The sequence below is a fragment of the Cinclus cinclus genome, chromosome 1 (assembly GCF_963662255.1).
Source record: "Cinclus cinclus chromosome 1, bCinCin1.1, whole genome shotgun sequence".
NCBI lineage: Eukaryota > Metazoa > Chordata > Aves > Passeriformes > Cinclidae > Cinclus > Cinclus cinclus.
In genome coordinates, this window is record NC_085046.1 from 113,653,310 (window position 1) to 113,668,444 (window position 15,135).

General features: G+C 40.1%; 1 protein-coding gene across 2 annotated transcripts in view; it reads left to right on the top strand.

Moving 5' to 3' along the window:
• The window catches only part of LYN (LYN proto-oncogene, Src family tyrosine kinase), a 50,583-nt gene extending 35,518 nt beyond the window's left edge, over nucleotides 1–15,065 (top strand). For both annotated transcript variants that reach the window (XM_062489076.1, XM_062489084.1), the window contains exons 11-13: nucleotides 5,720–5,873; nucleotides 7,252–7,383; nucleotides 12,388–15,065. In XM_062489076.1, the coding sequence (XP_062345060.1) occupies nucleotides 5,720–5,873; nucleotides 7,252–7,383; nucleotides 12,388–12,590 (489 nt within the window). In that variant the 3' untranslated portion in view covers nucleotides 12,591–15,065. The remainder of the gene's footprint in view (nucleotides 1–5,719; nucleotides 5,874–7,251; nucleotides 7,384–12,387) is intronic.
• Nucleotides 15,066–15,135: the final 70 nt, after the last annotated feature.

The following is a 15,135-nucleotide window of genomic DNA, read 5'->3' on the forward strand; positions in this document are numbered from 1 at the left end:
AAGGGTCAGAGATTGTCATTCACAAAGCTTTGAAGGTCACTTCAAATGGACTTCACTTGTCACCCTGATCTGACAGCAACCTCTCAGAGCCAGTTCCTGCACTTAGCCCCAGAGGCCAGGCCCTTGTGCTGAACAGGTGATGTGAGAGGTCCCTCTTGTCACAGAAGATGTAGACCATCAAGAGAAATTCCTGAGACTGGCTTGCAGTCATCCTAAGGGGTTGTTCAGGAATGCCTCTCTGAGGATTTCTGGCTGAGGCCCAAAGAAAACTTTGGAACAGAGATACTGGGATTTTTGTTATGGAAAGAATTTGTAGGGGTTTTGAGCACATTTAAAGAGCCCTTAATGCCACTGTGTGATAACAAGACTGTGTGGAATAGACTTGCAGGCTGCATGTGTGTGGTTCCAGACCAGAGATTTCACTCTGACCGACACAGATGTTCCACCGCTCTTCTCTACCTCTGGCAGTCTGAATTAATTGGTAGCTCTTTAGGGCAGAAGATGGACAAAAGTCTTTTCAGACCTCTGTTAAGGTAACCTATGAAACAGACTTTTTCTGAATGTAGGCTATGTATAAAGGAGAACACTTAAAGTGTGTAGTTTTTTGGTGTGACGCTGGTTTTTACAAATGGAACGCTAATTTATTCTTACAGAAGTGATGTTAACCTCTCTGCAGAGTGAAGGAGAAAGAAATTTGGAGAGAGATATGTTTCAGAAGAAGTTAAAATTAACATGGAAGAAAGATTGTGGTGAAGATTCTTATGCTTAAATAAGATCAGGCTTTTTCTTTTCCCTTGGTGGGCACACGAGGTTTACATTAATCCCTAATCACACCATTCTAGCAGAGCACTTTGCCAGGCTATCCCAGCTTCTCAGGAACACTGGAAATGCAGGAAATGGTAGCTGGGCATTAGCTTATTTTTACCCTCATCCATCTGTGATGCTACAAGATACAGGAGGGGCTGGGAATTGGAGAAAGGGAGAAGAGGATGTGGTCTCTGTGACTATTAGTTGTCTAAAGAGTACAGTACAGGCAGTTGTACAGGAAGCCACAGCTGAAGTTGATTTTCCAAGTGAAGAGCACTGTGGGTTGTTTGCATTGCCAGGCTGTTGTACAGTTCTCCACTCTCTGAGTTCATTATACCTTTGCCTTACAGAGTCTTGAAAAAAATATGTGTTTGCAAGAGGTGAAACATTCTGACTTTGCAAAATGAGGACTGCTCCTCTAGGTGTAATAAACAACTTTTTTAAAGTAAGCATTTTTCAAGCAAGTAATCAAATACACTCCTGCTCTGCTATACTGAATTAGCTGTCTAGTTAGGTGAACACACCTGCTGATGGACATTTTTGGCAGAGATAGCTGTTACTGGGTTACACTTACAGGTAGTGCCTACCTTAATTTACAGCTGTGGATTCTGGACTTTGATGGTTTACTTTCTGTACTAATGGTCACAATTTATGAAATTGGGTTTGTGGACAAGATGGTAAGAAAATGCTTGCTAGGAAGGTGGTCAGCTCAGCTTCTAAAGCAACCTGCTCTCTGACAGAGCTGAAGGTATCACCTGTATTTTAGTCAGAGCCTCTGAATAGGGGCTGGAGGAATTTAATGTTAGCTATGCCCTGGCAAAGACAATTTTGCCCATTGGAGATGAATGTTAGAAGTCTCTGAAATAAGAATGTTTTAAGGGGAACTGAGTTTTGCAAACATATCTTCAAGCACATACTGCAGAGTAGAGCTGTGGCATCTCCCATAGAAGTCAGCACCAGCCTGGCTCCTTCAGTTCCTAAAGCAACTGGAAGACTCAGGGTTTTACTAGTTGGTTTCTGTTTTTTTTGCCTCAGAGGCAATTTACCAGAAGAGCCTCCAATTCTTTGTTTTATATTTCCTGAATTCATAGTTGTTCCTGCTTGATTAGATCTGCTGAAAACCTACGACAGGAATTCAGGGAACCTTCTGTATGTGTAAACTCTTCCTGCTTCTTATGCAAATCCATTACCTTCCAGGTAGGATATATGTGTGTAGGGGCTGTGGTTAGGAAAATGATGCCTGTTTTTGCTAAACAAACTCATAACTTTTGAAAGGGTCAAAGCTTTGTCCTAAAAACAGTCATTTCTTCTTTCTCATGCACTGCTGATACTTTCATTAATTCTTCTATGATCTGCAGCTTGAGTGGCAACTCCCTTCTGTCTTCCAAGGCTACAGTGCCACTGAAAAAAATAGTAAACTTAGAATAAAATTAATAGAGATTTTTTTAATGCAGTGTTTCAATCCCTCTTTACCCTCTTTTTAAAGCCATAGTAGAAAGTCGTACCTAGATTGTAATTAATTTTAAGTCTTACTTGGCATTGTGACATTTCCACTGTGTATTCCTTTTCGTGTTTCTTTGATTTTTAATGATACACTCTAATGTTCCAGTGCATAATTATATACATTACTTTTATAATATTTTTTTTTCCCTGTGAATCTCCTTTAACTACATAGCTGCTTGACTGGGGCAAGAGGAATATGATTTTGCAACCTTTCCTGACTTCACCTTTAGGATAAGCACTGCTGCAAACAGAAAATTGTTACTACACCAATGTATCATTAGAAGATATATGTCTTTTGAAACAGCTTTCAATGGCCAGATACAAAGGGTTTACAACATCTTCATACACAAAGAGTAATGTGAGGATGAACTGTCTTTTTGAAAACTGTGGTCAACAAGTATATTTGATTTTATTATGCATCTGGACATTATTGAAAGGTACAGTTATTGAAAGATTGATCCCAGACCAAAGACAGCACTGTTCAGATCAATAACACCTCCACATCAAACCTTTCAAAGACTGTTGCAGACTGTTTTTAGTGAGGCTTCTCCCTAGGAACTGAGAGAATTACCAGATTTCAGGCTTTGAGAAACTCAGGGTATGCTTCAATGTTTCCTCTGCTTAAAATGCACCAACAGTATGCTTGTGTCCGCCCTCAGTGTTTTGCACTCATTTCCAGTCTAGTTTTTGGGCTGCTTTACCTACTTTGGCAAGCTTTGGACCAGACCAGCCCAGGCGGGCAGCTGGGAGTAGCTCTGAGGCCACTGTCCCACACCCACTGGGACTTTTAGCTGAAGCTTTACAGTTACAGAGGTTGGCTGATGGAGTGATGTATTTCTCCTGGAGGACTTTTCCTTTCATTCTTACCCTCGTCTTACCATAGTTCCCACTATGTAGAGATTAGTTTGGGTTGTTTTTAAAAGGATTTAATTTGGGTATTTCTAAAAGTGTGTGTCAATAGTTAATTAAAGGTGACGGGGAACTGCTCCCTTCTTGGCAGTAGCACTTGAGCAGTGTAGGCAGAATTCTCTTTTAAAAGCCACAAAACATATTCCTGAAACCCAAATTAGCTTTCCCATCTTGCTCCTGAATAGATGTTACATGTAGCTGAACAGTCTTGACAGGTACCAATGATCATTAAAAGAGAGGGAAAAAGGCTTTAATTTTCTTTTGTTCATATGAATTTCTCTAGCATTAACTTTTCATTTGGCAATGAAAACTCAACAATAATCATTAGAAGTTATCACGTGGGCTCTGGTACCCATTCCCTCAATCAAAAAAATCTCAATTTTTTTCTTTCTTCTTTTCCCATAAGCAAAGGTTTAACATGACCAGATGTGTGAATTTGGTTGTTTGGTCACTGTGTTTCCCCTCCTTCTCTGATTCAAAAATTCCTTGCTATTAATTTTTTCCTACTTTGGAATTTTCTGCATTTTTCAAAGAATCAAGCACAAATAAGAGGAAATAAAATCATTTTTCCAATGGCTGTCCTTGGTTGGACTCGTAAACTAAATATCGCGATCACAAATGTTTCTTTTGTGAAGTGACTCTTCATTCCAGCAGTTTACCCAAATGTTATATCTGTGCAGGAAGAAGGAGAGAAGCTGATTGCTCTGTGGTGTTTGCTGTATTTTTGGCAGCATTACCAGACCTGTCTGCATTTTGGGTGTGTCTGCCATGCTGACCAGTGCAAACTCAGCATCGATCTTACAGCAAAACCTTCCTTTTCATCTCTGCTTCCTCCCCAAACCCATGTAGGCAGAGAAGACTCTACATTAAATCTTGCTCTTCTGCTCTGTCTGAAAGTCCCTAAGAAGACTTTCTGTGGCAATTATTCACCAGTAGCTACTTCCTTCATTAGTAAATGTTTTACTTATTTCTAGAAAATGTGAAATGCAGGTGTTGCTCATTCTCTTCATCAGAGTTTCTTCTTGGTTTAGTGTGAGAACCCCCCTGTACTGTACCAGGGCAATGTCACACTTCTCTGAAGAATGTATCTGACTGTAAGAAGAGGTTTGCAGTGGAAGGAAGTGAGAGGGCAAGTGGCTCTATTTTTCCATTGCTTAAACCGAAAAAGAGGAACAAAGGCTGTGTAGTTTTGTGTTGTAAGTGGTGGCAGCCTGAGCCTTGGCAATACCCCTTGGGGACTTTTTAAAAACGAATAAGCAGAAGTGATGTTCAAGTTCTCTTCATATTTGGTCAGCTGCTCTGCCTGCTTTACTGCACAGCTGAAAGGAGCACCTCTGGTGCTGGGGAGGGATCTGTGCACTTGTCTGCTCCTCAGCTGCACGGGAAGGAGAGAGCCTCTGGTGAAGGTGCCAGGGACTGGTGCTGCTGAAGGACCCTCACTGCTTTACTGCTGCTCCTTTGGCAGATCTGAGGGCATGGGTGTTCCCCAAATCATGTGGCCAAGAGGGGTCTGTCACCCCCCACAGACACCCCAAAGACGTTCCCGTGAGGTACGTCCCAGAGAGGTCCCATCACCAGTCTCCCAAGAAAGACAAAAACTGATGGCTCCCAAAGGCTGGATTTCTTTTTCTTTTTTCTTAGCTCCTCTTAAACTTTTGGACAGAATACAGTCTGCACATCAGTTTTATCACACTGAGTTTAGAAACTACTGTTTCAGTTTCTTTTTTTTTTTCCCTGAAAAGGAAAAGGTTTTTCTCAGGAAAAAAGACAATAAAAAAGGTTGCCTGGAAAAATATCATCCCCTGTGCATATTTTGAGGTTATTAATCCTCTTTAATTTGGTTTGGAAATCAATTTGGGCTGCTGAAATGCAGATTATATTTACTTATGATACCATCTGAGAGCTGGCTGTTGCGAAAAACTCCTCATGTATGAACAGGTACATGTTTTTTGTAGAAGAAAATAAAGTTGTTTCCCCTATCTTAGTAATTGCTTCCTGATTGTCCAGGCTTGTACTGGGTAGATAGAAAGTTGTTAGGATTTTAAATTTTCTCTGCACTGTTGCTTTATCAGTACCTGCTTCATCAGAACACCTGTATCCTAAGTGATTAACTCCTTCTATTTTCATAGTATTTAGAAAATAAACTGGTTAAAAACTAAGGAAAGAGGATATTTCTAGGAATAAAATTCTAGGAACATTTTATTCAAGATTCTGTTTCAGGAAATGTCTTTCATACGTATGTAATCCTGCCAGCTGTTATTCACCCAAGCAATTCTTTCAGATCTGCTACTGTAAGCAGAGTTTTGCAGGACTGGATCTGTGCATAGGTTTTCCATGGCAATCCCCCTTTTCCTGGCTTCCATCTAAAAAATTCTCCAAAGACATCAGTAATTAATAAATGGATGTGGCTTTGCTGATACCTTGGAAGAAGGAGGGATCAGACCTGCTAATGGAGCTGTATGGTACTGAAATATCAAAATAGTTGTTCTTTTGGTTACAGATTGCAGAAGGGATGGCATACATAGAAAGGAAAAATTATATCCATCGAGATTTGAGAGCAGCAAATGTTCTGGTTTCAGACTTACTGATGTGCAAAATTGCTGATTTTGGACTGGCGAGAGTGATCGAAGACAATGAATACACAGCAAGGGAAGGTATGTATTTTTATTTTTGTCTTTAAAACTTCAGCCTCTGGGAGGCAGTGAGGCTGTATCTAACAGAAATATGGTCATCAAGGATAGAAGGTGCTGTAACAGCTTCTTAGGTGCAGCATTCTAATGCCAACAACTTCTAAAATGAATAAAGGAAACAAATAACCTCTGTGCTGCCCAAGTTTTGTGACGAGTTTATTTTTAAATAAAATTGAGAGATGAAGGCAACCGAGAGTATTTAACTGCACACAATTTTTTCCTAAATTGAACAAAGTAACTGCACAGTCATAGCTACCATCTCACAGAATGAAAGGCCAAGAAATTGTGCTCTTATATTCTCTTAACATCCTTAAGTGCCATGTGGATCTCCTTTCACTTAGGGAAAGGAAGACACCCTAGCAGGTGTAGTTGCTGGTAACAAGAAAAGCTTTAGCAGAACTGGTTACCTTTGGAAGCTGTTTAAGGAGCTGCAGCATTAATTTGCATGTTCAGCAGCATGGCATGGATACTGGAAGGCTGGGTTATGTCCCTGATCAGCACATGGATGGGAGGTAACAGAGCTGGCAAGAGGGAAGGCATGCTATGGAAGGTGTATGTCTGGGTTTTGCCATGAGTGTTTTGCTAATGCTGTCAAGGATCCTTTCAAGAAGTGCATTGTTGGTTGTGGTGAAAAGTTTTTATTTATGCCTCCATGCATAAGGGTGACTTTCCAGAGTGGTTTGTTGGCTGGCTTTCCCTTTCTCCTTTTAAAGACACTGCCTCAGGTTTTCACAGTCTGGATGGATGCTGTGGAAACGTAGGGTGAGAGGGGAAGTACTCAAGTACGAAGAAGAAAGAGAACAATGCACTACAGCTGAGATTCAAGGAGCATGAGCTATTCAGCAAGCACTGAGTTATAGTAATTCAATAGATCAGTGGGAAGGGTCTGATTAAGCAGTTTTCAGAGGTACAGACCCATATCTGTGGGGTTTAGCTAGCTCTGCACGTTGCATATTGATTAAACTAACTTCTCAGGTTATAAATTTTTTATGTCAAGTTTCTTTGATGTGTTTTCTGCTATCAGAAGAGCTTCCTAGCTCACCTGGTATTTTGTGCCAGAATGTTAGAGCAGGCTTAAAAGGGCTTAGAGAGACTTTGCTTGTATTAGTCCCCGTTGTCAAATGAATTAATGTAGTATTCCCAACAAAGGCTGCCTGAATGTTTTTATTTAACTGAAAGGAGTTTGCTTTTATATGGCAATTTCTGGAGTCAGTTAGTTAGATATGAAAAACATAAATTTAAGATATTACTTTTTAAGGTATGTCTTGCTACTGCTTTTGCTTCTATGGCTGAATGTGAAATGGATTAAAGTGACTATATGAGACTGTACTCTTTTTTGTAGGTGCAAAATTCCCTATTAAATGGACGGCACCAGAGGCAATTAACTATGGATCTTTCACTATTAAATCTGATGTGTGGTCATTTGGGATTCTCCTGTATGAAATTGTTACATATGGAAAGATTCCTTATCCAGGTATGGGCCTGTGGTTTTACTCTGTATTTTTACTTTGGTACTAAAAGGCAAGGAAAATATTCAGGGAAAGAGCTGGCATCTGACAGTGGTGACACTGATGATTGGGAAAATGTCTTACAGGTAATCTTACTGCTTTGAAAACTTCGTCACTGTATGTGTAGGGCATATGCCTCTCCAGGGTAAATTTTAGCAAACAGACTAATGGCACCATGGGTATATAGTCATTTTTATATATTCTTAAGGTGCTACAAGTGCAGCAAATGCCTATCCTGCATTTATGACATCCCTGTTTTGTGGACAGAAGCACAGTCCCATGGCAAGGATGCAGTGCTGCAAGTTCTAACAGTGCTCTGTAAGCTGCTGGGGATTTTAATAACATCATAATATGTGAAGATAGTCAGAAAGCATGTTTTCACAAGCAAATAGGCTGTAATAATTTGTTAGTGCTAGCTAGTCTAAACAAATATGAACGCAGACCCTAAAGCAGTGTTGATGTACCACTAGGAATGTTTACTACTTGTTGTTCCATACAGTCCATACAAGGCCACAGAGGTGTGCACTTTAATGTTAAACAAAATATATATTAATGTTTCCATCATGCAGAGACACCTTGTATGAAGGGGTTTTTTATGCACATAAAATTTTTACATCTCAGGCATAGATGATTAATTCTGGGCAGCATACTGCATTCATTTAAGCTTACTGAGGTTATGGGAAATTGCCCTAAATTCCCTTCTCTTGTGGGCAAATGGGGAAAGTACAGCCATGTTCACCTGTACTGCACATCTCATAGGCAGAGTAACTCCTGAGAAGAGCCTTGGGATCCTGACAGGAAAGGGCCAACAGATATTTCATCCAAGCAAAGCTTTCCCAGTGCTTCCAGTGCAACAGTTCTTGCTGTTTAAACAGTGAAAACATTTTCACCACTTCATGAGCAGCTGGAATTCTGCATTCTGAAGTGCCAGAGATGGTCAAGAGGCAGACCTGAGTCCTTGAAGTGACAGAAAGCTGAACACCTCCAGACACAGGGAGGTGGGAAATCCCACAAGATTTGGGCAGTGGGAAAGGGGTGATGGCAGCCAGCTTTACTGTGCTATGGAAGAACACTAGTGACTTTCCATGTAAGAGGTAGAGCCAAACCAGACATTCTCATGGCACAGTTCTAGGCCAGGAAAACACTTCAACTCAAGACCAGCCCCCTTAAACTTCAAGAGGTGATAGGGCTGCTTGCACAGCTAGGTGCTCTGGATCAGTTTGTAGGTGAGGGCTGTGAAATACTTAACAGCACAGCAGGTCCTCCCAGAGCTCTTCTTAAACAGTGCTTATGTCCCAAGGAAAGATCAGAGGGGAGATGTGTGCAGCCAAGTAATGCATGGCTCTTCCCCCAGTCAAGATAGCTTTTTTACCCCTTTAGCACTTGCTTGTGTGTACAGACAGCCCCTGCACTGAGAAATTCTGAAGAATTTTTTGTTTAGAATACTTAGAAATTTAAAAAATGCTTCTCTGAGCAGACCTAAAAGGTCACCTGGAAACCAGCACTACAAAAATATAAAATCCAATCCAACACTTAATTTTGCACCTCAATCTGCTCTCTCTTTATCTTCTTGAGCCATATCATAATTTTATTTTAAGAACAAAGTCAATCTGTACAGCAGACATGGTACTGCTGCACTGCTGTGGGAAAATCTCTCTTCTGGGGGAAGTCTGGGCAATATTTTTTTTTAAATGTGGGAGCATTTTTATGAGCACCATAAATTCTCCATGCACTGTGGATTCATTTGTCAACCAGCAGTTACAAAAGGAAGGCTCTTGACTGCATATTAGAATATTTTAATATTGCAAGTATTTTATTTTAGTATTTGCAGGTATTGCTTGCAAGAAGAACTATATATATCTATTTTAAATAGAAACATAAATTGAAACAGCCTATTAGACTGAAAGTTGATTCCCAAAATCAGAATCACAGCAAATTACATGGGTGACCAATCTACTTTACATGAAGAGATGTGACAGATTTGGGCAAATTACCCCAGCATGGCAAGAGTAAGCTGCTGATTGGTTGTAACTAGTAGCCACTGAACAGAAAGAGATTTTTCACTTCTAATGGGAATGCTTCGAAATATTTTTAATTAACCAGCTCTAGCAACCAGAGTATTCAGCATATAGCTGCATATGAAACAGTTGGAGTTGAAACTGGCAAGTAGCTAATACCTGTACTCAACTTGGTAGGAAGCATTTCTAGCCAGGAAACTTGGAGCTTTTGTGATCTTTGTTCTTAAATTCCAACAGCTGTTTCTCCTCCTGAGGAGCTCAGCCATTAGTGGAACTACAGTTTCAGGAGCTACCTCTGAAATATGAAACAAGTATCTGATTGTCTAGGCACATAAGTTGAATTGCTAGTTAAAACCTATTTTTTGTGTGATTACATAGTATGTCAATACTGGCAACATCCATAATTGCATTCCAGTTGTGTCTGCTATTCTCCACAAGGTATGACCCTTTCTCTGCAGTGGAATTCTACCTCCACTCCACTCTGTTAACATCATTTTCCCAGGCCCTAACATAAACAAATGTGTCTTTGTGAAACCTAACAGGTACCACAGCATAAATTAACAGACATGTACCAAAACTTTAGCATTCAAGAGGGTGTGTGATAAATACGTATGGGGGATAGATTTCTTTCACTGATTGGGATGTAGATACGGTAAGACAGATAATTCTTTAGCTACAAAAAAAAAAAAATGAAAACATTTTTAAAAGTTCAGCAAGTAACTACTTTGAGAATAGTGCTTGGACTGTGGGTAACCCTTTTTGTTTTAAATAAAACCCCAAACACATGGAAGTATGTACATGACATATTTACTATGGGATACTGATAAAAGTGTTTTCATTTTTTGCTTTTGAACTCAAATGGATATTAAACAGTTTCCCTGCAGGGTAGCTGAAAAACAGGCTTTATCCTTAGCATTCACAATGTAACAATCAGTCCTGTAGACAACAGATCTAAGCACAATCCTATAAAGTACTTAAGCCCAAAAAATAATCCCCATTCTGTATCAAAGCCCAGTAGCAGCAGTCTTCATGTAGCAGCACAATTAAATAAGATTTTGTATGGTAGGAATAACTGTTTTACTGCATATACTATATACAATCCATTTCTTTAGGTTCAAGCAGTCCAATCGCTGTTCTCTATAAAATACTTTATTGCCTTTCTTCCTGTATTTAATTTGTCTCTATATAGCAGTAATTCCTTATTCTGTGACAACATGCCCTTCCCCTACTTTGAAATACTTCTTTTCTGCACATGGGCGGTATTAGTTCAGGAAAACTTCCCTTCTCCTTCCAAGGACGAACTGAAAATATAAAAGATGTGCCCAAAGTAAGCACTTTGATCCAGACTCAGATTACATGGCTGAGGGTATTTTTGGAAAAGCTTAAAGCCAACAGGCTTGAGCTGAAGTCAACTGTATGAACTATGGTCATCTTGAATAATCCAAGTAGTTATAGTGGATAAAGTTGTCATTTGATTGTAATTCAAACGTGTCCTTACCTGCCAAGTGGCTTAAACCATAGCCAGAGCAGTCAGATAATACATACAAAGATCTGCAGAGTCTGCAGCAAGAGAGCTCAGCACTCAGAATTCAGGGGAGCACCACATCTGCATCTCCACTCTTGACCTTGCTCAGAGCAGATCCCATCCTGCCTCCTCTCAGCCAAGCAGAGCTGCTCTGCCTGCACCTCTGGGGAAGCTGGTGTGAGCAGGAGACTGTCCTGCATGGATCTGAGCAGAGGCTGAATGGCCTGAGAAAACCTTGAGGAGCTGTAGTCTTGGGCAGAACTGCACCACATGGAGCACTTAGCCTGAGGAGTGGCCAGTGGCTGAGAGGTCTGGGGTACCCTTCTCAAAGGGGAAAGCCTGCTCTGGTGAGTGTGAATGTCTAGGCTGAAGCACAGGTGCTTCCTGCATGCCCAGCCATCAGAACAAACAGTAGTTACTGAGTGCAGAAAAGTCTGTGTCCAGAGAAGATAATGCAACCACTGGGTTGATTAGATTTGCAGAGGAAGGGACAAACTCAAAGGCAGGTTTTCTGGGTAGGAAGTGGTGAGCCTAAAACAGTAAAAGCTGGCCCTAGTGCAGCTGGCCTTCTGAGAGTAGGTGTTGAAGTTGTTCTGTGAACCAGTTTCTCAACGGTTTGATAAAGGGAGGAGGAGTAACAGGAAATAAAAAAAGAAAAGGGGGGGGGGAGGAAGACTGAGTCCTGGGCAGGACTCTCTCATGTGACATTAACTGGCATGTGAGATGCAGGATCCATTCCTGGTACTTACACTTCTTGTCCTCTGAAAGAAAAGCATAGCAGAAAAAGCAAAGCTCAGCACAGCTGGCAAGATGGTTTTGCATGACAGGAACAGGACAAGAGGGGAAATTGCCTATTACAATTAGTGATTTCATGAGTGACTGTCCAGTATCTTGCAAGCAGCAGCATTTACACAAAAGCTGATATAGAAGAAAAGCTGGAAGGTTTGGGCAGGCTGACTGGCAGTGTGCTCAAACAGGGAGGCTGCTCTCCATCTCAGGGTGGATGGGTCTCCAGCAAGTAGAGCAGTAGCTCTGCAGCTAGAGATGAAGGCTGGTGCCAGGGAAGGCTTTTGCTGAGAATAACACCACCACAGGAAGCAGAATAGATGAAGAGAATACTGGTTGGAAGAACAGAACAGAGATAGTTCTGGAGACAAGAACTGTGATTTTTCCCATAGTCTTATTAGACTTGGCACTAAAGAGGCTGTGATGCTCAACTGCAGAAATGGAAAGGTTCCCACCAGGATTTTCAGAACAAGTCTCTCATTGCTGGTGTACACCTTGACCTTGTTTATTGAACTCACACTGGGAGCTACCTTTAATAAGGAGCAAGGGTCTTATATTAGTGAGTAAAGTAAAAAAAAAGAAAAAAATAATTTGTCTAGAAAGAGATAATTTCATCACATCTTTTTCTTTTTTTGTTGAAGGTATGAGCAATTCTGATGTGATGGTTGCTCTTCAGCGTGGGTACCGAATGCCACGCATGGAAACCTGCCCAGCTGAGCTTTATGATATCATGAAAACATGCTGGAAAGACAAAGCAGAAGAGAGGCCAACCTTTGATTACCTACAGAGTGTGCTTGATGACTTCTACACAGCAACAGAAGGGCAGTATCAACAACAGCCATAGAACAAGGAACACTTTTTCTATTGCCATAGATTATTGGCACAGACTGTCTTTAGAACAGACTGTTCAAACCACTTACTTCATGCATTCAGATGTCTTAACTGAGTGGGGAAGCTGAAATGCTGAAGGAAAGAATAATTCTGCAAAGAAATAATGTTTTTATTTGGTTAAAACAGTTTCTCCAAAGCTTCAAGTTCTCCTTAAAGGCTCTGTGTTTTGCATCTATAGAAACACCCCAAAGCAAACAGGCTTTTTGGGGTGAGGAGAGAGAAGGAAGGAAAGCAATCCTGCCCTGGTACAGCTTGACAAGACCTTAGGATCTGTCATGCAATGTTACAAGGAGACCTTGATAAAAGGGTTGAGAGGATGCATGAACAGCTGTTTTCAAAACAAAGTCACAAAAGAGAACTTACAGATTTAAGACATGGTGACATTCTTAAATCATCTTTTTTGAAATACAGCATATTGCAAAAATTATTTTTATATCCTTGTTATTTCATATTAATACCAGGCATACTGTCATCTCTTGTAAGACTTTCTAAACAGTGTCAAGGTTTCCTTTGAGGAAGAGTTATGTATGTAATTCTTTACACTGAAAAAAGTCTTGGTTTACTGCTGTAAAATCCTAAATTTAAAATAATTTTCAAAGCATTGCAAAACCATCACAGATGCTGAAATGCAAGACAAACACATGACTGCAGATGTGGCAGCACACCTCACTCTGTGTTCAACCTTCAGCTTCCCACAAGGCTAAAGTCACCATCTGAAGTCCATGAAAAAGCACAGGATTTTGAAGGAAGTTAATACTTTCATTGCAGTTGCTGAAATTGTTACCAGTGAAAATATTTTAACCTTCATTTTTAATCCTCTGGGGTTATTCAACAATATTCCTTATATTTTTGCTGCTTTAGTCAACTAACCTCAAATCTGTTTGAAAGCTAAAACTAGCTCTAGCACTATCAAAAACAATTTGTGGAAACATGCAATAGGCAACCAAGTTACATTGCAGTGACATTGTCATTTGTTGCTCAGTGTTACAAATCTAATTCTTAAAGTGAATGCAAGTTTCTATGCTCTTTACATTGAATTGTTCTATCAAATTACTTACCCCAATAGATGAGCTAGTGCACTTGCAATGTAACCACAGCAGAGATCACTTCTTTTTCAAAGTGACACTGGTTCTTAAAACTAAAGTCCAGTATACATCTTTGCCATCCTTCAGTCCAATTATTTAGGCAAAGGGTACTTTGCAGAAGCTTAAAACCTTTCTGAGAAAGCTTCAGTGTGCCTGCAGTTGAAGCTCAGCAGCAGAAGCATTCATGGCTTTTCTTCTCCAGTGGCTTCCTTCAGTCAAACTGTGCAGTTTAAACAGACTACCAGTTAAATATGTAAATAGTTTCTATTGTATGGTGATTTTTAATTTTAATAAACACTTAATCTGGAGCAAATTGTATGGTAGTAATTTGAGATAAAACAGACGACTGATGTTCTATCCAGTGGTAGCTTCATTTGGAACAGGGAAATCTCTGATTATCACCACTATCAAGATTAATGGATTCTGCTTTCAGTCACCTTTGAGAAACTGAAAAGGATCAAATCAACTGTTTTTGCATCCTTCTTGATATTTTTATTGTCCCGGGGGGTATGAAGAAAAGACTCAACCCTCAGCTATTCTTGAAGAGCCTCTCAGAGGCCTTTAATGCAATAGCTACACTGTGTTTTAGCAACTCTTGGGAAAAGATTAACAGTTCAGTACTGGCCAGCACTTCACTACAGGCTTCATTTTATTTTAAGAATTACAAAAAAAAAAAAAAAAAAAAAAAAAAAAAAAAAAAAAAGGGAAATTTTCCAGTATTAGCCTATTCTAATGATTTTTTAGCTTCTATTTTAATTGCTTTTCCTAAAGCAATTTGTACATAACATCTTTCTTATTCAAGAGATCAGCATTCAGTGTCTCCCATGCTACACCAAAATATTTTTTAAAAGCTGGAATTGTTTATAGGGGAGTAGAAAAATATTTTTAGAAATTCTACCTCGCAGGGATTATAGGCCTTCAGAACTACTAAACCAAGTTAACCCTGTATTTAACAGAAACAGTTCAAAACATGAGAAAAAGCAATGGCTGAAGTACAACCTCTACAGCCTTGATAAAGAGATTTCAGAGTGATGACTGATCACAGACCAACCCAGAATTCCCAACGACCTCGAAAGAGGAGCCACAGCAGAGAAGGGCTGTCCTGTCACACAGGAAGGCTGCACCACCTACTCTCTCCAGAGAGGGTGAAGCTCTTGCTTTGAACTCGGTTCCCTTCCACTGTGAGAAACACCATTACAGGGACTGATCTGTCCCATTTACTTACGGATTCCACAGCCCTTTTATAGGCATTGTACTTTCACAGTAGTTAAAAAACCCCTCACCTTCACTAAGTGGAAAGGGCTCTAGGAAAACTACTTCAAGTTTTATCATGCTCCAGTCTCCCATCCTTAAACTACTAGGTAAAAGCTAAGTAATATAATCAAGGATATGATTCTTTTAACTCAAGATCAT